Here is a 22,371-nt window from a genome sequence, read left to right as displayed (position 1 = left end):
CTAATGGTTACAGGCAGGTGCGCTAACCACTACGCCACGGCGCCGGACTATATAAAAAGACACTTATGTTATATGTATATGTCCTTAGCTCCATGTATATTATATATACAGTATATATTGTATGTTTGAAAGATCTTCTAGCAAGTGTGTTATAACTTAACAGTGAGCATGAGGTGTATGAATATACCTCATGCTCACTATTGAGTTATAACATGGGTATCTTCTTATACATCAGACACACATGTTATAACTCAACAGTGAGCATGAGGTGTATGAATACACCATGTGTGTCTGGTGTATAAGATGATACCCATGTTATAACTTGACAGTGAGCATGAGATGTATGAGTACACATGCGCTAGTATATGAAAACACTTACATAAACTAACTCCTAATTAAAATATATCATAGATTCCATTCGATGAACTGGTTAGCACTATAGATGGAAAAAGTCTTGGTGAAAAATTCAACGTCACAACAATACCTTGTGTATCTGTTCTTAGCCCAAAGTAAGAGCTGTAGCGTTGGCATGACTATTTTTAAATAAAAGTTAAAACGGTTTTTGATAAAATTTCAAAAAACACATTCACGATCTGGTGCTACTGAATGAATGAATGTAACTTTGCGTGGCTAAAAAGTTGAATTTTTTGGATTTTTTTATGTATGGCTGATAATTTGGACAACCCATTAGTGACCACTGGGTTGGAACAATTGCTGTTAAGTGTCTTGCCCAAGGACACATACACCCACAATGGTAGCAGCGATGAGCCTTGAACCCATTACCTCTTAGTTACAGGCGTACTATAATAATTCCAACAAACTGTATAATATCAAACATTTATAATTCACATAAATGGCATTGTCTTTCTCTTATTCACATAGAATAGAAAATACTGCTAAAAATGATGTATATTTTAGTGATGCACAAAGAGTAACTAAGAAGACATCAAGACAAAAATGTACAAGAAGGTACTTTTAAACATATTTAATTGATAGGCTAAAAGTTGTATATCTCATTTGTAAAAAATAATACTAAACTTTGGTAGTGAGCAAAAGGTGTGTGAGTACTCCATTTTTGATATAATATATAAAAATACATTCATGTTATACCTTTAATAACGTTTTAAAAGAATTTCTTCAAACATGGTCTAAATTCCAGGTCTTTAAAGACCTCACCCATACAGAATACAACAAAAAAATTTCATATTTTTCTGATATACTTTTTGAAAATACAATATATATATATATTTTTTATAGAAACGAACTGCTTAAAAGTTATGATGAAACAAAGTTACATTCACTTGAACTGACTGGTCTTGATAAAGACTTAATGGGGCTTGTAACGAGCTCTTGTACTGGAACCAATATATTGACTTCACCACGCTATTTAACTCCTTATAATCAAGTAAGATAGATTGTGTTTTGTGTGTATCAGAATACATGTTAAATTTGAAATTGGGCATGAGGTGTATGAAAGTACCATTTGTGTCTTACTGTGTGTGTATAAGGAGACACCATGTTGTAATTGACAGTGAACATGAGGTGTATGTATACAACATGTGTGTCTGGTGTATAAGAAGACACCCATGTCATAACTCAACGGTGAGCATGAGGTGTATGTATACACCATGTGTGTCTTGTGTATAAGAAGACACCCATGTTATTACTTGACAGTAAGCATAAGGTGTATAAATACACCATGTGTGTCTGGTGTACAAGAAGACACTCATTTTCCAACTCGACAGTGAGCATGATATTTAGTATGATTTCCTTTGTATAAGACATATCTCAATAAACATAACACAACAATTTCCAGGTGTGCCCAAATTTAAAATCTTGTGTAATGGGATGTCCTGTTTACACTCAAGCATTAAAACTACACAATGATGTATGGCAACCTAAGTGCAGGTTTGGAAGTGGCAGGAATGAATGTAAAAAGGTAAATTAAGATTTAATGTCTATAAGGTCTATAAGAAGACACCATGTTATAACTTGAAAGTGAGAAAAATGCATTTGTCTTTGTGTATAAGAAGTCACCCATGTTATACTTTAACAGTGAGCATGAGGTGTATGAATACATCATCTGTGTCTGGTGTATAAAACACCCATGTTATACCTCAACATTAAAACAGAAACCAAAACTCAACAGCGTGCATAACACACCTAATAATTAAACAGGTTTCCCAATATTTGGATGTCACACCAGTTCTTGAAAATGAAGCAACTAAGCAAAGATTTCTTGAAGAATTAACCCAATCTACTGTTCTGCATGTCTGCACATATGGAAACTTATATGACGGTACATACATATATATATACATATATTTATATATATATATATAATGATAGGCACCAAGTTTTTTTAAATTGCAGGGAGGCTGAAATAGTTAGACACACATTTCAGTGAAAACAGATCTAACTTATTGGTTGTAATGTAATTTAAACAACCCATTAGTGACCACTGGGTTGGAGCAATACCTGTTTAATGTCTTGCCCGAAGACACATATACGCCCAAAATGGTAGCAGCATCAAACGCTTTTAAAAATTCAAAATGTTTTCCTATTACAGGTGTCCTTGCGTTTTCCCCTAACCCTTTTCCAGTTGAAATTGCACCATTGCCGATGAGTAGCTACATTATAAGCCCTGAAGACTTATATGAAATACAGAATACCTCTGTTAAACTGCTGGTGCTATCTTCAATCCACAAATGGCAAATTGAACCAAATTTGAAGCCCTTTAAACTAATCAACGACTTACTATATTCGGGTAATGTAAAAATATAATAATTTTTGATGTTTGAAGTCTTTTCTACCCTATAGTCACAAAAAAATCTCACTTTAATTACAGCATATCCATTTCTATAGAAAAATATATACTTTAAACAATGAACTAAAAGCAAAATATGTAGAAATAGCAATACAGTTTGTAGAATTGAAAGTTACCACCAAAGTGAAGACTTTAAATTGTGTAATAATGTTTTTACAATAATATATAGATAGTGAAATCCTACACGACTGCAGCACATTATAAAAAAATAAAATTTATAAGTAGAAGCCACACTGTTTGCAAAATACTAGCTACACTATATAACGTTTCAGTAAAAATAATTATACATAGTGTGTGCCAAAAAGACTGCAACACATTATAAAGTATAAGTATATATAAGCTACAGTCTGAAAAAACTGATTAAAACTAATACAATTCCATGTCAGAATAGTTCAAATCTGTAACTGAATAATATACAATACAAAACACAAATTCAAGTTACATTTACAAGCCAAAAACAGAGAAAAAAAACAACCATTTTAAAGTTAATTTTAGCACTATTTGCACTGGCACTAATACGTTTTAAACTGTTGTAAGAAACACTCAAAATTTCAATCTGAGATTTAGTTAAGTACCCTAAAGCATATGTAGAGTCACAGGCAGCGTTTTGGGCCAAATTACACGCCGTTTTTTCCTGCGAATCTCCTTGGCACATGTTATGTGCTATAGCGCCAGATTTGTAGCAAATACGGGTTCGAATTTTTACAACACTACATTGTATGCATTTTGTCCATACACCCCAGCTGCCCCAAATGGGATTAGGGCATAAGTCCTGATCACAACTATCTGTAGCTAAACGCCAAATTTTCCCATTACACGGCGGAAAAAGGCAGTGCCTGGTCTGGAACGCTACACACGATTTCGTGCAGTTATTCCCCGTTTTTGACCAGTCTGAAAACGTTCCTACAGCAGTGTTGGGGCAGAACCCCCATTCTGTTTCTGGAAAACTGTCAACGTTGTTTACGGTTCCACACCATCGAGTTGAATACGCATGTTGTCTATTACTTGGCGTAGGAGCGTCCGTACATTGATTATAAACCACCCCACGACTTGTGAATGGAAAAACGCAAGGATACTTATGAAGCCTATTCTCTGTAGCAGAAACTTCTACCGTTATCGGCCTTTTTGAGTCTGGGCATGCAGGAACAGAGCAAAATGCTATATCTCCACCAGAAAGCTTACAGTACGGTCTCGGTTGCGTGCCATACGGATTTTGGCAAACGCCGCCTTCACTTTTTCCTTGAATACCCCACGGTAGGCACGATTTTCCTCGAGAAAAATACGGATTTTTGCCGATAAATTCAACACCTTTCGTTTCTACATCGTAACAGGTTGTCAGTTTATTGCATAAATGTGTATTACAATTACCCTCCACTTTTTCATCCGGTCCAGAACACGGTGCAAAACGGCAATACCTTTTAAAAGTAATTTTCCCGCCACCACAAACTTTATCACAATGTTTAGTAGGAGCCCATGATCCCCAAACGCCACGGTCCCAATTTGAACAATACCCATATATCCCCTGCGTGGTACCACACATATAATGTCCCCTATACTCTATACACCCTTGATGTAATACACTTTGAAACGTAAACGGAAAAGTACACAGTTTCCCCTCTTGGTTAAATCCTTCTTGCGATCCGATAGTAACCAATTTATCCTCTGATAAGTCGCATCTAGGTATATCGCAAACTCTAATACTTAACTGACCTTCATACGATACATAGCAAAACGGGATTTTGTATCTTTCTGGGTTAGGATTCCTACAAAAGCTGTGGTTACGGCCACCTAATGCATATACATCTGTGAACGTATCTTTTGGTATCCTAGTACTGTACCAAGGCAGGCACAAAATATGGTCCGAAAATCTGTTTTGGGTACCTCTATACGTTGTACCATCACCAGTAAAACACTCTTCACAAATTTGTTTGTTACATTCTGCTCCTAATTTTTGCATGGCAACACCAGAAGCACACGGCGGGTATCTACAAGATCTTTTATATCTCAACCTGCCTCCATTGCAGGGAACAGTACAAGTATTCGGCTCTGCCCATAAGGTCCAAGCAGATATAGTACCTTCCAAAGCACTAGGACAAATACCCCACTTTAAATCCTGAATTTCGGTTGATTTTTCAGCGAAATTTGCAACAGTTGGGCAAAAACGTACATCCATTTCAGTCCTATGTCCATTCCCTGAAATCCGTTCAATTTTCCTTAGCCCGCATTCTTCTATCGCAACATTGTTTATAGTGTACGGGAACTTGCATACTTTATTATTGTCCGGACCATCAACAGTTCGAATCTCGCCCTCGTGGCCTCGACATCTAGGTATATTACAATACTCCCATCTGACTGACGAATCATCCACAAAACACCAAGGCGCTTTACGTGTACCCAAAGGACTCGGATTTCTGCACAGTTTTCCAGTCAACTCAATCCCCGAACCTGTGCTTAAATACCTATGCGTATGCGGAGACTTTGACGACCATAACTGACAATTAAGTCCTGAAATTGTAACAGATACTTCCCCAGTATAGTCCATTCCTTCATCAATAAAACAGTCTTTACCTTCGAGCATTTTTTTCCTAAAAGTACATTGATGTGTATTACATATGCCCTCGTATTTGAACTTACTGCCTTGGCAAGTAGGGTATAAGCATTCTCTTACATAAAGTATTTTTCCTCCGCCGCACATTTTACTGCACGTACTGGTTCTATTCCATACAGTCCATTTCCCGGCGTAAATTTTCGGCGCTATTGCAAGCGTGCGAACGTCTTCTGTGACGATATCAGTCTGTGGGCAAAGGCATTCTGTTTTTCCGGAATCATCGTGCAGAAAGCAAGAGAAATACCAGTCAGTTTTATACCGAAACGGGAAATGGCATGGCGCTCCTGAACGCGACTTACGAAAGTTCGGAATTGTGTACGGAATCGTGAAAAGGTTATCATCAGTACAATGCTGTATCTCGCAATAGCTTTTGAAGCGCAGTACATTATCATAACACCACGGCAAGACACTCTGACCACCTGGGTTTCGGCAAAAGTTGCTCTGCAACTCAGGAAAATCTTGTATAGGGTATTGCTCTCGTGCAGTTTGATGTATAGCCCATGGTATGCATTCTTTACCATTAGCGCTGTGCCGGACTTCGCCCCTATAATTTATCCCATTGCCTTGAATGCAGTTTAAACACGCGTGCGTGTTACATGGCATATTTTCATTCCCCTTTGACCCTTTTGTAGAACACGGCGGGTGAAGACACCTATGTCTCATTATAATATACCCACCCCCGCAAACTACTGAGCATTTTCCTGTAGCTGTCCAGCTAGTCCAAGTTCCCTGTGTACTTAGCGGACATATACCATACATCCCTTTCTGTAATCCACGCATAACTAAACCAATATGCTGTCTTGGTCTCATATTCCCACTACTTGGAACACTAACTTCGGTATCCTGGAATCCGCAATACTTTAAGCCTCTATCGTCTGCCCTTAGCGGGTTAACTTTCGCACAAGCAGAATGCAGTTCATTACGTACGCCTCGAAATGGGAAATGGCACGGCTTATTTTCAGCATCATACGCCTTGTTTTTAAAAGGTAATCCAAATATTTCTCCTTCAATAGTAGGGCAACGTGGTATGTTACAATATTCCCAAGTCCGACCGCCTCTGCCGTAGCACCATGGCCCAGACCTAACTCTAGGGTTAGGATTTCTACAGTAATTTGAAGTACTAAGGCCAGCCATTTCTATCATCCTTTTATAATGGCCTGTCCATGCATTACAGCGTCGTCCTATCTCTGCATTCGCTGGCCCGTTATAGAAAACGCCTTTGCCGTTAAAACAGTCTTGGCTTCCAGGCTGTGTCCACGTACACGGCTGAGTATTACACATTTTCTTCGTAACTTTGACAGACTTCCCTTGGCAAGGTAAAAAGTAACACGTTCTGTAATGTACTTCGAAACCGCCTCCACAATTTGCGGTGCAGTCTCCGGCAAAATTCCATTCCGACCACTTTCCTCTATAAAACGCAGGGCAATATCTGTACACTGTTTGAGTACCGTTAGTAATAGCGCATTTTTCCCTTCCCGCAATATGCTCGTCTGTTAATACGCACTGATAAAATAACTCCCCGTGAAAAGTAAACGGAAAAATACAAGGTTTTAGACCAAATACGTCTTCAGTGTATGGAATCGTGTATGGTATTTCAATATCTGTAACATTACTGCCACATCTTGGTAAATCGCAATACATTCTGGCAGGAAGGTTACTAGCGTCTCTATAACAGTATGGTTGCTTGAACAACCCGCCTGGATTACGACAGTAATTCTGTACCAATTCTGGGTAAAGTTCAGGCGTCGTATCTGTATGTGCATTCGGCACCTGCAAAGCCCACATTTGACAGACTGTACCATCATTTGAAAAACTTACAGTACCCCTATACGTCTCCCCATTGCCGGTATAGCACTCTGGGCAAGCTTTAGTGTTACACGTCCCTCCAGTTTTTCGCTCATCTCCAACACAAGGCGGAAATCTACACCTACGGTACACTGTAAGAGTACCAGTACCACAACTCTGCGAGCAAGAGTTTAAAACAGTAGTCCAAGAGCTCCAGGAACCACTATAGGAATTTTTACAGTACCCCCACTTTTGATGTTTGTCGTAGTTTTCAGTAAGCGAGCACCATGCTAAATCCCGTCTATAATCAACGACACAGCGTTCTTTGACTTCCCCGTCTAATATAAACGGAAAAACACATTTTCCTAAGACACCTTGGTCGAGTACTGGTGCAACACCGTACGCTGGGAACTGTTGCGAGTCGCCTTCAATAGATAAAATCGTGTCCCCGCTACACGGTTCTGTATTACACTGCTGTGTACTGCATTCAGCGTCGTCGTATTCACATACATTTGTTAAGCATTCTCTTTTTACACATGGTGGAAATAGGCATTTTCGTGCACGACACAACCGCCCGCCGTCGCAAGCTTTGGTGCACAAAGGCGGCCCAATAGCATCCGAATAGGTACCACGTTTATTTTCAGGGCATACGCCCCAGCTGTTTGGATGACTGTCCAAATTTTTTACAGTGGCACAAATATCTAGGTTATTATACGGAACACAGTTCCAGACTTCGGCCCCAAAGCGTATAAATGGGAAAACACAAGCTTGACCAACTATTTCGCCGCCAGAAACTGTCATAATATAAGATTTAGTGTTTTCTACGACTAAATTTGACTCACAAATCGAAAGAGGTTTAGTTTCTGCAGCATTTGAGTAAATTATCCATTTTTTCGTCGAGTTACTCTCCTGTACATTTGCGATTTCTCTCAAAATTGGTGTCCCCGCTGTAACTTCCCAGTTCTGTACTATAAGTTCATTTTCAAGCCGATAAAACTGACCATTCGGTAGATTTTCTAGGAAAATACTGTACTGAGAATCGCAAGTCCATTTCTGCGCCGGTGATTCTGAATCGCACGGTTTTAAAAATACTTTTCCAGTCGGATTTGCGCCTATACTACCAAAAAGTTCTGCTGTAAGGCATTTGCTGTACAAAACACTACTAATCAAATTGCTATCTAATCGCTCCCATTGCCAAGCTAAGTTGTTAACTAGGCACTTTGTGGAAAGTACTGCGTAAAAAATTTCCCTTTGGTTTTCAATTTTTCGTTCTGCCATCATGCAAAATCCGCTAGTACTGGACAAGAAGCGGTAGATTAAAAACGAAGGCGTTTCAGATCTTGAGACAGTAGTTTCTGAATTCGCAGCTAAAAAGCGCATAATACAGAAAACTAATAAAAACTTCATACTGCCTTAAAAACTCATAACATACAAGTCTATTAGCTAAATAAAATAAACACTATTTTTATACTTATTATGTCGTATTAGTTCAACTTATTACGTAATAAAACCGCTTATGCGCTCACAAAACTAAATTTACGTCATTTTCAGGCATAAAATGCGTGGTCACAAATTTATGGCCCGTTCCAGATAAAGTACAGGAGACGTTCTATTTCAACTTTTATCTTGAACTACAGTCGAAATGTACAGTTTCAAGAGCTGTATACGCCGCAAAAATGTCTACAAAAGAACGGTATGTGAACTAATACATAACATAGGCTACACTCCATAAAAAAATATATATTTAGGTATGTTTTCATACATAAGCTATATAGCTATATAAATAGGCCTACTAACTTAAGAACTGCTAAAGCTACAGTACTAGCTAATATTAACAAACAAAACCTAAAAACTCTAATGAAATACGGTAAATAAAGCTTTTTTATGTATACCAAAACACAATCTTATTGCATATTATGTTTTTGCAAACCGTTTTAACAGTATTTTTGTTTCTAACATTTATTTAAATCTGTGCATGGCTTCGGACAAGACACAGTAATTTTCTCAACCTAGTGGCCCTTTATGGGTTATCTAAATGTCAGCCGCACAAAAATTTGCCCCTAAAAATCACTCACAAGTTGACATACGTGGTAACTCGTAAGCTGGCACGGGGTGTATGGAACAGAACACCCATATATTAACAGCGCTTATTGCCCCGCCACGCAAGAATAAAAATAGTTGCATTTATTAATTCAACAAATATAGTAGGGTGGAAAATAATGGGACGCATTTTTATTCGATTTTCTGAAGATTTTTTTATATTTTTGTATTGCTGACAATTTAGACAACCCGTAAGGACCCTTGTACCCGCATACGAGTTAACACGTATGTGACATTATTTAATATAGTTTGGTGGGGGAAGATGGGACATCTTTTGGTTCTATTTTCTCGTGCCATTTGGTAGTAAAAAAATAACATTCAAAGAATTTTATCCTCACGACTCCCATAGACCGTTCTTAATTGTTTAAACACGATCAGAATATTTGGATATTATGTGCTAAAGGTGCCCCATCTTCCCCCAACCTACTATAAACACCCCACAATTCTATTTTTAGATACCCTGACCCTGTTCTTTGGGGTGCATTCGGTGCGTTTGGAAATAATGTCACAATTGACTTAAGCGAAATACGGACTGCACAAACTCAACGCAAACTAAACGACACCGAGTCGAATCTACTATCTCCGCCTAACGTAGTGGAAGAAGGTACTGTAGTTTAAAATGAGGTATTTTTGAGCTTGACAGTGAGAACGAGGTCTATAAATACACCATGTGTGTCTGGTGTATAAGAAGACACCCATGTTATAACTCAACAGTGAGCATGAGGTGTATGAATACACCATGTGTGCCTGGTGTATAAGAAGACACCCATGTTATAACTTGACAGTGAGCATGAGGTGTATGAATGTACCATGTGCGACAGAGAGAATATAACAAACAAATAAATATTCACCACAAAGTTACATGCGTAGTAACTGGTAAGCTAGCACGAGAAGTATGAAACAGAATGTGTTATAATGACTGGCATTACCCCAACACGCAAGAATAAATAAGTTACATTTCTTCATTCACAGCAAAATCGGAAAAAACTTGCCTTTTCGAGCTCCAATCTTTAATTTCACGCTTGAGTGGTCACTTGTCACGTGATGATGACGTCATTGCCTTTTTTCTTGGCATACTAGAAGAAGCAACTGAAAGGTTAACAGCTGATGACAATTCTCAACGACCTATTATATTACTACCTGAACCGGTAGCTAAAACAAACGGTATACGATATATATATAAAGGGGGGGGGGGAGAGATGGAACACCCTAAGCCCTTTTGATTTATAGCATATAATACCCAAATATTCTGATCGTGTTTTAAACAATTAACAACGGTCTATGGAAGTCCCCAGGATACGGTTTTAAAATTCATTAAATGTTCTTTGTTTACGACCAAATGGGACGAGCAAATATAGAACGAAAAGGTGTCCCATCTTCCCCCACCCTACTATATATGTGTGTGTGTGTGTGTTATAGCACTGTGGGGTAAGATGGATACTGTTAGTGTCACATGCTATTTTTCCCAGTCGTGTTTTTAACAACCAACAACGGATTTGGTTGTCGCGCCTGCCTTTGGCTCAGATGGTACGGGTTCGAGGCTTGGCGATGCTACTATTGTGGGCGTCTAAATTTTCAACCAAAAAACTAATCACGTATAAAGTTACATACTTGGTAACTCGTGTATGAACTGAAAATATAAAACGGACTGCCCGTTTTATAACGACTGTCATTGTCCGCCATGCGAGGATAAATAAGTTACATTTATTCTTACTTAAAAGCAGGCACTAGGTGTGTAAAACAGAACACCCGTGTTATAACGACTGTCATTGCCCCGCCACGCGAGCATTAAAAGTTACAGTAATTCTTAGTTTATAAATTACACAAATTATTTTTCTTTTATTCGTTTATTACCTCACAGGCGCCGCCGAGCTTCTAGAACGTCTCGGATTTAACCTTCAATCAGTAGATCTTACGTCACTTCCCCCCAGCACACGTGACTCTATCGGAAATGACGTCAGTGCGAAAATGTTGGTGTTTCCACATTGGAATCAAGACGGTTTGTTGTTACCTGCACACCAAGCACTAACTGGTTTACACGGTAAGCTATAGTAGGGTGGGAGAAGACGGGGGCGCCTTTATCACATAATATCCAAATATCCTGATCGTGTTTTAAACAATTAACAACGGTCTAGGGGAGTCGTGAGGATACGGTTTTATAATTCTTTGAATGTTCTTTGTTTACTACCAAATGGGACGAAAAAATAGAACCAAAAGGTGTCCCATCTCCCCCCACCTTACTCTACATATTAATAAATGTTACATACGTAACTCGTAAGCGGACATAGGGGTCTTTATGGGTTGTCTAAATTGTCAATTAAAACAAACAAACGCAAAGTAACATAAGTGGTAACTCGTAAGCTGACACGAGGTGTATGAAACAGAACACCCCTGTTATAAGGACTGTCGCTTTTCTGCCACGCGAGGATAAAGTAAGTTACATTCATTTTTAATTCATATTACAGAACTACGTATGAGCCACTGTACACTCAGAAGCCTGGCTACGGTCTTGCCTTTATCTCAGCACATGTTATGTAGCCTTGTTGATATGGTAGGTAATTGTAACTTGCATGCCAAGATTTATGTGTTGTATATTGTATCTAATTTTAAGTGCATTTACCTTTTATACCGGTAATTTAACGAAGATTGTTTGACCTTTTATTTCATAAACCGATATTTAACGTTTGTTTAAGTAAATAGCAAATGTTATAACGACAGTTGTCCCGCCACGCAAGGATAAATAAGTTACATACGTGGTAACTCGTAAGGAGTCGTAACCGGGCACGAGGTGTATGAAACAGAACACCCGTGTTATAACGACTGTCATTACCCTGCCATGCGAGGATAAATAAGTTCCATTCATTTATTTTTTTAGTTATCTGTCATCCACCATTCGCCTAAGGTCCAGTTACGTACGAATGACGTCAGTCTGCATGACGTATGGCAGGTGCGTACCGTGCGTCAGTTCTTACGCTCAATTGGAATAAGCGACGTCAGAAAATTGGTGATTTTTCAAAGAACGATTGAAAACAGGTAAAACTTGACCGTGAGCATGAGGTGTATGAATTCACCATGTGTGTCTGATGTATAAGAAGACACCCATGTTATAACTCAACAGTGAGCATGAGGTGTATGAATTCACCATGTGTGTCTGATGTATAAGAAGACACCCATGTTATAACTCAACAGTGAGCATGAGGTGTATGAATACACCATGCGAATCTAGTGTATAAGAAGACACCCATGTTATAACTCAACAGTGAGCATGAGATGTATGAATACACCATGTATGTCAAGTGTATAAGAAGACACTCATGTTATAACTCAACAGTGAGCATGAGGTGTATGAATACACCATGTATGTCTAGTGTATAAGAAGACGCCCATGTTATAACTCAACAGTGAGCATGAGGTGTATGAATACACCATGTGTGTCTGCCGCCTTGTAACCGTATTCCCATTTCTGGTACCCCAGACGCGCCGCCAAGCTTTCATGAAACGCTTATCCGCCGTTCTGAAGCTCGGTCCATACTAAATGAACGCTGTGTGGAATTAGATCGCCGTTTTGCGTCGTCCATAAGAGAAAGTTATCTTTCTATTACAGAGTAGCATGTTGTATAGTAGGGTGGGGAAAACGGGACACCTTCAGCACATAATATCCAAATATCCTGATCGTGTTTTACACAAATAACAATGGTCTATGAGAGTCGTGAGGATACACTTTTATAATTCTTTGAATGTTCTTTGTTTACTACCAAATGGGACGAGAAAATAGATTTAAAAGGTGTCCCATCTTCCCCCACCCTACTATACATAAATATGTGTATATTTTTGCAGTGATTTTAAAGTTGTTTATTTTTATGTGAGAGAGAGTATACCATATGCTCGCTGCCGAGTTTTAATCTAAGTGTGTTTTTTTTTGCGCCGGACACACATGGTTTCTTTATACAAAAAAAATGCCCACTGTCAACTTACACGCCTACAAAAACTACTTTAAACAAAACATTACGAAAGCCATTGTTAGTTTTTATGAATGCAGCTTATCACTGTAAAAGTTACGAACTCGTTTGACTCTAGGGCATTTCTTCTGTCGTCGCTTTTAAGTCGCGAAATTCGCACGTCTGGCTATACAACGTTTAAAAGCGTTACAGAAATGTGTTAAGAGTCAAGACAGCTTTTTGGATTTAAAGTACATCGTTTTAAATGTATATGGGTGTACAGTAAAACAAGGTAGCAGTTTTGTTAGAATCTCAATACTAATTTTCGCAAATCTGACCCTGATATGGTGCTCAGAGTTGAACGATTCTTGTGTAAAAAATACAGTAAGGATCTGGTGCTACGAAAACGTAACAGACAAAAATCAAGTCCAGCGAATTGTTGTAAAATATATATATTTCGTCTAAATGGCGCATCGTCAGTCTATTATTTAAATGGGCCTTTTTTGTTAACTTATAGTTATATTAGTGGAAACTTAAGTGATTTATGCAGTTGTTTATGAGCTACAATTTAAGCTATTGCAGTGTGTGGATAAGCAAACATGACTTTTAGTTGGTTCAGTCATTTATATCCTCGTGGGTGGGAACTTGAGTGACTTATTTATAGCTGCCACTCCCATGCCCACAGTCGAGCTGCTGAAGCCATTGCAGTGTGTGGATAAGCAAACATATTTTTTGGTTGGTTTGGTCATCTATATTCTTGTGGGTGGGAACTTGAGTGACTTATTTATAGCTGCCACTCCCATGCCCACAGTCGAGCTGCTGAGGCCATTGCAGTGTGTGGATAAGCAAACATATTTTTTTGGTTGGTTTGGTCATTAAAACACGATTGGAAAATGTGGGACATAGTTCTGCAACTATTCTTTATTTATTATTAGATGGGACGACAAAAGCGAATAGAGGCATAGACTATTTTAACCTATCTACTATATATGTACTGAAACCGCATCCTAATAAATAATTCATATACTCCATAAGGTCATAAGAGTACAGTCTGGCATATCCCAATGCTTTAGCATACAATAATGATTTAAAGTTAAACTGTTAGTACTAAACAGCCTATTATACAGTAGGGTGGAGGAGATGGGACACCTTTAGCACATAATGTCCAAATATCCTGATCGTTTTTTAAACAATTAACAACGGTTTATGGAAGTCGTGAGGATACGATTTCATAATTCTTTGAATGTTCTTTGTTTTCTACCAAATGGGACGAGAAAATAGAATGAGAAGGTGTTCCATCTTCCCCCACCCTACCATAGCAACCCATTAAAACCAAAAAAATCAAAAAAGCGAATGTAATACAGTTGTGTACACGCAATAGTAAATAAATTAAAATTACTTTAAAACTAACACCAACTTATAAACGAAAACGACCCATTTGGTAGTAAACAAAGAATATTTACATAATAAAAAACGTGGCCCAACAACTCTAAAAGAGCGTTGGTAGTTGTTTAAAACACGATCAGGAAATATGGGTTTTAGGTGCTAACAGTTTTTTTATCTTACCCCACAGTATTATTATACATGAATATAAAACCGTTAATATTCTGCGTATTCAACAGCATTGTATCAGAGAGTCACTTAAATTTTAAAGGTTTTGACAAAAACAGATTCTGTCATGTTTTTTTAAACCAATTTTACAGCCAATTTTCCACTATCGTCATTTTATAAGCCAGTTTTATTCTCGGAAAAGAAAACAAGTATATAAAATTACGCTAAATATAAATTTATATGAGCGTATGTTGGTGCTAGACTTATTAAATGAATGAATGTAAGTTATTTATCCTTGCGTGGCTGCGAAGCACGGTCATTATAACACTGGTGTTCTGTTTCATACACCTCGTCCAGGCTTACGCGTTACAAAATATATTTAACTTTTTGCGTAATTATTATTGTATTGTATTGTATTTTGTATGTACGACAACTTAGATAATCCATTAGTGACTACTGGGTTGAAGCAATTGCTGTTATGTCTTACCAAAAGACACAAATGTCTTTTCGAGCCTCGAACCCATAACCAAAAGAACTCATGTTATAATTACATTTAAAAAAAGTGTTGTTTTATTTAAAACCTGTTATAGGACAAAAACCCTTGAAATTAGAAAAAGCTAACGATTAAAGCTAATGCATTAGATCTTCATTAAATCCATTTTATTTTCTTAACCTGTCTAAAACAGACTAATCTCAAAGACAGACTCGTTTCTATTTGTCTTTTAGATTAATCAATTAGCACTATGCAGTCTGTAATTGCCTCACAGTATTAAAGGTGTTAATAGTCGAGACCAGGGCAGCTAAAAGCGCTAACAAAACGAGACAAGGGACAGATTCGCATTTGCAGGCAATAGTTATGTTTGGGAAACTAATTGACTGTATTTAGTAGGGTAGGGGAAGATGTGACACTTTTCGCACAGAATTTCAAAATATTTAGATCGTGTTTTAAACAATTAACAACGGTCTATGGGAGTCGTGAGGATACGATGTCATAATTCTTTGAATGTTCTTTGTTTACTACCAAATGGGACGAGAAAATAGAACCAAAAGGTTCTATACGTATTTTTAACCATAAGCGCGTTTTAACGACTGTCGTTTTGTTGCTATATTAGGCATACTTAATTTTAAGATCCGTTTTTTTGCTATTTTTATGTTTACAGGTGTTAAAATTCTTCAAAATTGTGACGTCTCACAAGCTTTAAAAATAAATTGTTTTTAAAAAAGAAAAACGTATTGATTTTTTAAGGCTGTTATTCGAACAGACTATTTTATTTGCTTCATAAAATTTTGTTACTAGGTAAAGCACGTCCGTTCTTTATTTACAATTTCAGTTTTAGACACGTTTAGTAGTTTGACAACTTTTTTGTGTTTTTTTTTAGTACGATACAGATTTTCATTCGTGATATATATTTTTTTACCTGTTTATTAGTTTTAAAATATGTTTATTTTTTTTCAGTGAATTACGAAATTTGATTTATAACATTTCTTGCATTCAAAACCCACATTACAAGTTTAAATATGGCAGATGTACCAGTAATGGCAAAGTTCTTAACAAATAAAAGCATTGAAAAGGTATGTATAAGCTACAATATAGTAAACCTATTAGGTCTATATACCAGTATTTTTAATATATATATTATATACTGGCTTAAAAAATTAAAATAATTAATACCCACAAAGTTATGTTATAACTTGTAAGCGTGCACGAGGTGTATGAAATAGAACAGCCATAATGACTCGTTGGCCCGCCGCCACGCAAGGATAAAGCAAGTTACAGGCAGTTAAATGAATAAATGCAACTTGTTTAATTTCGCTTGACGAGGCAACGACAGTCGTTATAACACGGCTGTTCTGTTTAATACACCTCGTGCCCGCTTACAAGTTACCACGTATGTAACTATGTGCGTATTAGTGACCACTGGTTTGTAGCAATTGCTGTCAAGTGTCTTGCCCTAGGACACATACCAACAACAATAGCAATAGCATGCGTCTTTCAAAAACTTTCGAAAAACTACACTAAGAATACAAACAAACAAAAAAAGTTTAGTGTTTTTACCACACGCTTAACTTATAATTTTAGGCAAAAATTGAACTGGGCGAATCCAAAGGCATAAAAGAAGACGCCCTACAAAAGTTGCGTGAAAGAATTTCCGCCACGTAAGAACATATGACTACTATTAAATTGTCCTGTTTAAATCTAAATGTATTAATGAATGTAACTTATTTATCCTCGCTGACGGGGCAACGACAGTGGTAATAACACAGGTGTTCCGTTTCATACACCTGGTGCCCGCTTACGAGATAAAATATATATATATATGTAACTTTAAGAATGTATATAATACTTATAGTAGGTAAGGTGGATACCGTTAGCATATAATATAACATATTTTCTAATCGTGTTTTTAACAACGCTGTTTCAAAGTCGTGAGGATATGGTTATATCACTGTTGCAAACGGTGTACAAATATTTTTTTTTTTTTAATTTACGAAAGTAACAATTTGTTTCAGAAATGACGACACAAAACGTGGCTTACTATTACGTAAACACAGCGAAGCAGACGACAGTTTTCTGTTACGTTTTCTTCGAACACGAAAATTCGATCCAGAAAAAGCGTACGAGCTTTTGCAAGGTAAAATAAGTTACTGCCATTATTCTATATAGGGCAGACAAAAAAAACGCCACAAAGTTACATATGTGGTAACTCGTAAGTGGGCACGAGGTGTATGAAACAGAACACCTGCGTTAAAACTTATAACTACTGTCATTTATTCCCCGCCACGCGAAGATAAACAAGTCACATTGAATTCATTTATTCATTCAAGACATCAAATGACTCAATCTTATTTTTCAGCATACGACCACTACCACAAGAAATACCCAGACGTGGTAAGCCCTATTAGAAAAGATGAAGTGAGACAGCGAATGGAAATGGCCCAACCTGGCGTACTACCATATCGTGACCATGAGGTATTATTTGTATTATACGCTTACATATACATATAGTAGTTTGGGGTAACGTAGTTCATTTTTCATTCTTTTTTTTGTCCCATTTGGTAGTAAACAAAGAAAATTCAAAGAATTATAAAACTGTACCCTCACGACTCCCATAGACCGTTGTTAATTGTTTTTTTTTGTCTCTTCTTATACACCTGACACACGTAGTGTATTCATACACCTCATGCTCACTGTCAAATTACATAACACCCCAGTTTTATAATCAGTCTAAAACCGCATACGGTTTCTATAGATGTACCTAATACCAAACTATTATACAGGGCAGAGTCGTTTTCTTATTCAAGATAAAAGATTGGAAACCAGAGACTTACCCGTTTTGGAAGGTAATTCATTTTTGTAACTCCAACAGCTTGCATTTTTTTCAATGCTTTTCCAATTCTGTAAATGGTTGATTTTGATAGTTATGCGCCTTTATAAAATTTTCTGTTGCAAAAATAACAGAGATTATAATATGTATGATATAAATGAATGTAACTTATTTATCCTTGCGTGCTGGCGGAGCAATAAGAGTTATTATAACACGGGTGATCTGTTTTATACACCTCGTGCTCGCTTTTGAGTTACCAAGTATGTAATTTTGTGGGTAATTTTTCTGTTTGGCTGACAATTTAGACAACCCATTAGTGACCACTGGTTTGGAGCAATTGCCGTTAAGTGTCAAGGCCACATACATCCATAATGGTAGCAGCGTCGAGCTACGAACTCGGTATCTTTTGGTTAGAACACGAGCGCTCTAACCAGTGTGCCACAGCGCCAAAATGTTGTAATAACACTGCTGTGTAATTACCTTTATTTCTGTTTCTTTTCAGGTTGTCCAGACTTATATATATTTGATCGAACATTTATTAAAAAGCGAGGAGACGCAAATTAACGGTATTGTAATCATTGAAAATTTCGAAGATTATTCTTTCCGGCAGATGGCGGCAGTGGGTATTTCAGACTATAAGAAAATGATTGGAATGTTACAGGTATATATACTGTTTCCTACAAGCATATTACAATTAAAAATATATATAATAGTTAAGGTGAAATGAGACATGTTTTTGTTCTTTTTTCTCGTCCCATTTGGTAAGAAAACAAAGGAAATTTAAAGAATTATAAAACCGTATTCTCACGACTCCCATAGACTGTTGTTAATTGTTTAAAACACGACCAGGATATTTGGATATTATGTGCTAAAGGTGTCTCATCTTCCCCACCCTACTATAATTTGCTTTTAATATTAAGCTGTGGGCAGAAATATGTACATGTAATAGCACCGCAAATGATGGGGGAAAAAAACTAAAAATATTTTTTAACAGGGCGCTTTCCCGTTGCGTTTTAAAGGAGTTCATTTTCTTGGACAGCCAGAGTTTTTCGTTAAAGTTTACGCTCTGATAAAGAAATGCATTAACAGCAAGCTGCTTCAACGCGTAAGTTATTGTTTTATTAATTTGTTATTGAGTGAATATACGTAACTTATTTATCCTCACATGGCGGGGTAACAGTCGCTATAACACGGGTGTTCTGTTTCATACACCTCGTGCCCGCTTACGAGTTATCACGTATTTAACTTTGTGGGTGATCACTGTTTGGCAAGATATGGCTGACAATTTAGACAACCCATAAGTAACCACTGGGTTGGATCAATTGCTGTAAGTGTCTTGCCCAACACGCTTAAAAAAGCGCAAAACCCATCACGTTATACTAAACTAGCAAATTTCTACAAAAAATACTTACCCAAAAATAACGTTATAATTCTTTAGGTACATTTGCACGGTCGTACTTTAGACGCTTTTCATAAAGAATTCCCAGCCGATATTATACCTTCTGATTTCGGTGGTACAGCGCCACCATACGATGGCCACGCAGCGGCCAATTTGATCCTAGGTGACGCTAACGAGTAAGTCACCAAATCCGAGCCACCTGAAAAAGTTTACTATGTTAGGCTTCTGTGACCTTACGTGAACTTGTCGCTGACGTCACAATTTATGACGTCATCAAGTTGTGGCGTCAGGGGAAAAACGTTGGAGTGACACCTGACGTTACACCTATGCAATCTTAAAAATGACGTCATTAGATTGCGACGTCATCAAAATGTAACGTCATAATAACGTCAGCGTCTAAACGTTTGGGAAAACGTAAACGACGTTGCGCTACGTTACGCACAGCTACGTTATACTGTACGTGGCGTATAATGAATAAACAAGAAATATTGAAACTTAGCTATTTCTTTGTTTTTTTTTAATGTTTTATTTTAGTTTGTATTTATTTCTGTTCCGTATAATATGCTACATGATCGCCAGTGTTGTAAATACATTTTTGTAAACGCATTTAAGTATATAATAATAAAAAAGCAACATAAAACATGAATGAATGAATGTAACTTATTTATCCTGGCGTGGCGGGGCAATGACAGTTGTTATAACACGGGTGTTTTGTTTTAAAAAATGCTGTGTGTATGCGTATATAGCAATTATGTATATTAGTATATAGTGGGGTGGTGAAAATGGGACTCCTTTAGCACAAAATATATAAATATCCTGATCGTGTTTTAAACAATTAACAACGGTCCAAGAAAGTCGCGAGGACAAGGTTTTATAATTCTTTGAATTTTCTTTGTTTATTACCAAAATGTACGAGAAAATAGAATGAAAAGGTGTCCCATCTTTCCCCACCCTACTATATATATGGATTTACATATATTTAGCGGATTTCGAATTCGTGATAACATAATCGATTAACCAAAACAACGAGGAGATGGGAATTAGCAGCAAAACTACACTTGTTAAAACACGCTACGGGTAAAAATTACTTGAGTAAAAGTGTCAAATAAAAGTGTTGCTGTTAAACGCACATTATGTATTGCCGCATATAACTATTACGACAATGTTTCCTGTTATGTACACCCTACAGCGAAACCAAGGAATTAAACGAACGGGGAAGTACCAGGTTTTAAAAGTAGGGAAACCACCGCATTTGGCTAGAGTCTGTGTACAGAAGCATACGAGCAGCGTCTTGGCTGTTGTTTTGAACGCAATGATTTTCATTGTGTATGCGTTGCTAATATTTTGCAATTACTTTTGTAAGTTTTAGGTGTATTTAAACAGTGTTGTTACGATTGCAAAGCTTTTTAAGTACTTAGGCGATTTTTAATAGCATATGTACTCGTTGTAAATATTTTGCAATTCATTTGATAAGTTTTAGGTGTATCTGTACAGTGTTATTACGATTGCAAAATGTTTCAAAGTATTTTGTCGTTTTTTGTGAGTTATGTATATACGTTATTACTTTATACCAACGTCGCTTTATACACGTTTTGCAATAGCTTTTGTATAAGTTTTAGTTGTATCTGTACAGTGTCGTTATGGTTGAAAAAGCTTTTTAAGTATTTGTCGGTTTTTGTGTTCTATGTATTCGTTATACATATTTTGCAATTACTGTACAAAGATTTAGTTCAGACGTTATAGGGATGTTACTAGTTAAAAAATAAGTGCGTCACTGAGTTAGTTTTTGTATATAGTACTGTGAGGTAAGATAGATACCGTTAGCACAAAATATCCCATATTTCCTGAACGTGTTTTAACAATTAACAGCGCTATTTTAGAGTCGTGAGGATACGGTTATATAATTCTGTAAATATTCTTTGTTTACTACCAAATGGGGCGAGAAAAAGAATAAAAATTTGCACTATCTTGCCCCACTGTACTATACAGTTAATTTGCAACAAAACTAGCTTATCGTAGGCCTATTTTGACAACTAGTTAAAGTCCAGCGTTTCTTAAACTGGGGTAAATTTACCCCTGGGGGTAAATTCCTCGTATTTAGAGGGTAAATGAGCTACCAATCAAAATCCACATCAGTTGACGGGACAGAAAAATTGTGCCAATTGTATAGTACTTTACCAGACAATGAACAATTCGTTGCCAAAAAGCAAGCGCATCCGTCGCATTAAATATAACCGATGTAATTAGTTGTTTTCGCTTTTTAATAAATGAGCGCCATATTACATATTGGGTCTGAATCTGAAAAGCATCTTTGTTAAAATGATAAAGCATATAAAAAAAGTTTAAGAACCACTGAGTTAAACAGACTAAGAACAAACATAAGCTTGCTTGCTAAACGGTAATAATTAACAGAACATTTTTTATTTTCAGTTAATCATTTACAGCAACTTTGATTCCTAGTTTCGGTTAAACGTATCAACGCATATTAGACCTTACTAAATTGTATAACAGGCCGGAGAAAGATGTTTTTGTATTCTTTTATCGTCCCATTTGGTAGTAAACAAAGAATATTTACAGAATTATATAACCGTATCCTCACGACTCTAAAATAACGTGGTTGATTGTTTAAAACACGATCAGGAAATATGGGATATTATGTGCTAACGGTATCTATCTTACCCTACAGTACTGTATTATGAATGTGTTCGGATTTTATTGGCTCGTAACTTTTTAAAGCATGTCTGTGCCTACGTGTGTGTTTGCCGAGTGTTTAAAAGTAAATAGAAAATTCAATAGGCCTTGTTTGAGTTTAAGTTATTGCCGCAAAACTACAATAG

At 37.0% G+C, this 22,371-nt stretch overlaps 3 protein-coding genes and 2 long non-coding RNA genes across 6 annotated transcripts in view; 2 read left to right on the top strand and 3 right to left on the bottom strand.

Moving 5' to 3' along the window:
* The window catches only part of LOC113474827, a 13,795-nt gene extending 11,228 nt beyond the window's left edge, over positions 1-2,567 (bottom strand). Inside the window, exon 1 of the long non-coding RNA XR_003396523.1 lies at positions 2,479-2,567. This is a non-coding gene — a long non-coding RNA (uncharacterized LOC113474827). The remainder of the gene's footprint in view (positions 1-2,478) is intronic.
* LOC108950033 overlaps positions 1-12,393 on the top strand; it is a 21,332-nt gene extending 8,939 nt beyond the window's left edge. The window contains exons 18-28 of one of the 2 annotated variants that reach the window (XM_026837349.1): positions 919-969; positions 1,258-1,405; positions 1,817-1,939; positions 2,179-2,299; positions 2,570-2,767; positions 8,772-8,913; positions 9,776-9,924; positions 10,293-10,484; positions 11,182-11,361; positions 11,786-11,871; positions 12,196-12,393. In XM_026837349.1, the coding sequence (XP_026693150.1) occupies positions 919-969; positions 1,258-1,405; positions 1,817-1,939; positions 2,179-2,299; positions 2,570-2,767; positions 8,772-8,913; positions 9,776-9,924; positions 10,293-10,484; positions 11,182-11,361; positions 11,786-11,871; positions 12,196-12,357 (1,552 nt within the window). In that variant the 3' untranslated portion in view covers positions 12,358-12,393. Of the gene's footprint in view, positions 1-918; positions 970-1,257; positions 1,406-1,816; positions 1,940-2,178; positions 2,300-2,569; positions 2,768-8,771; positions 8,914-9,775; positions 9,925-10,292; positions 10,485-11,181; positions 11,362-11,785; positions 11,872-12,195 lie in introns of those variants that run through there. The other variant, XM_026837350.1, reaches the window with a different exon arrangement.
* Positions 2,815-8,750, bottom strand: LOC113474824 (apolipoprotein(a)-like). The gene has a single exon (XM_026837348.1). It carries the CDS (start codon positions 8,625-8,627, stop codon positions 3,261-3,263), a length of 5,367 nt encoding a protein of 1,788 aa, XP_026693149.1. The 5' UTR covers positions 8,628-8,750; the 3' UTR covers positions 2,815-3,260.
* On the bottom strand, positions 10,313-18,715 carry LOC113474825. The gene is made up of 4 exons (XR_003396521.1): positions 18,616-18,715; positions 18,140-18,251; positions 11,175-11,331; positions 10,313-10,396 (listed from the first exon to the last, which is right to left on the bottom strand). It is a non-coding gene; the product is annotated as an uncharacterized LOC113474825 (long non-coding RNA).
* Positions 16,239-20,180, top strand: LOC100177135 (retinaldehyde-binding protein 1). The gene is made up of 8 exons (XM_002131021.5): positions 16,239-16,381; positions 16,890-16,966; positions 17,321-17,442; positions 17,665-17,780; positions 18,089-18,151; positions 18,638-18,796; positions 19,130-19,240; positions 19,574-20,180. The coding sequence occupies exons 1-8, from the start codon at positions 16,328-16,330 to the stop codon at positions 19,712-19,714; spliced, it is 843 nt and encodes a 280-aa protein (XP_002131057.1). The 5' UTR covers positions 16,239-16,327; the 3' UTR covers positions 19,715-20,180.
* Positions 20,181-22,371: the final 2,191 nt, after the last annotated feature.

This window comes from Ciona intestinalis, chromosome 13 (genome assembly GCF_000224145.3).
Source record: "Ciona intestinalis chromosome 13, KH, whole genome shotgun sequence".
Classification (NCBI taxonomy): domain Eukaryota; kingdom Metazoa; phylum Chordata; class Ascidiacea; order Phlebobranchia; family Cionidae; genus Ciona; species Ciona intestinalis.
Note: the sequence above shows the minus strand (reverse complement) of the source record. Positions and strands in the feature narration are given on the sequence as shown.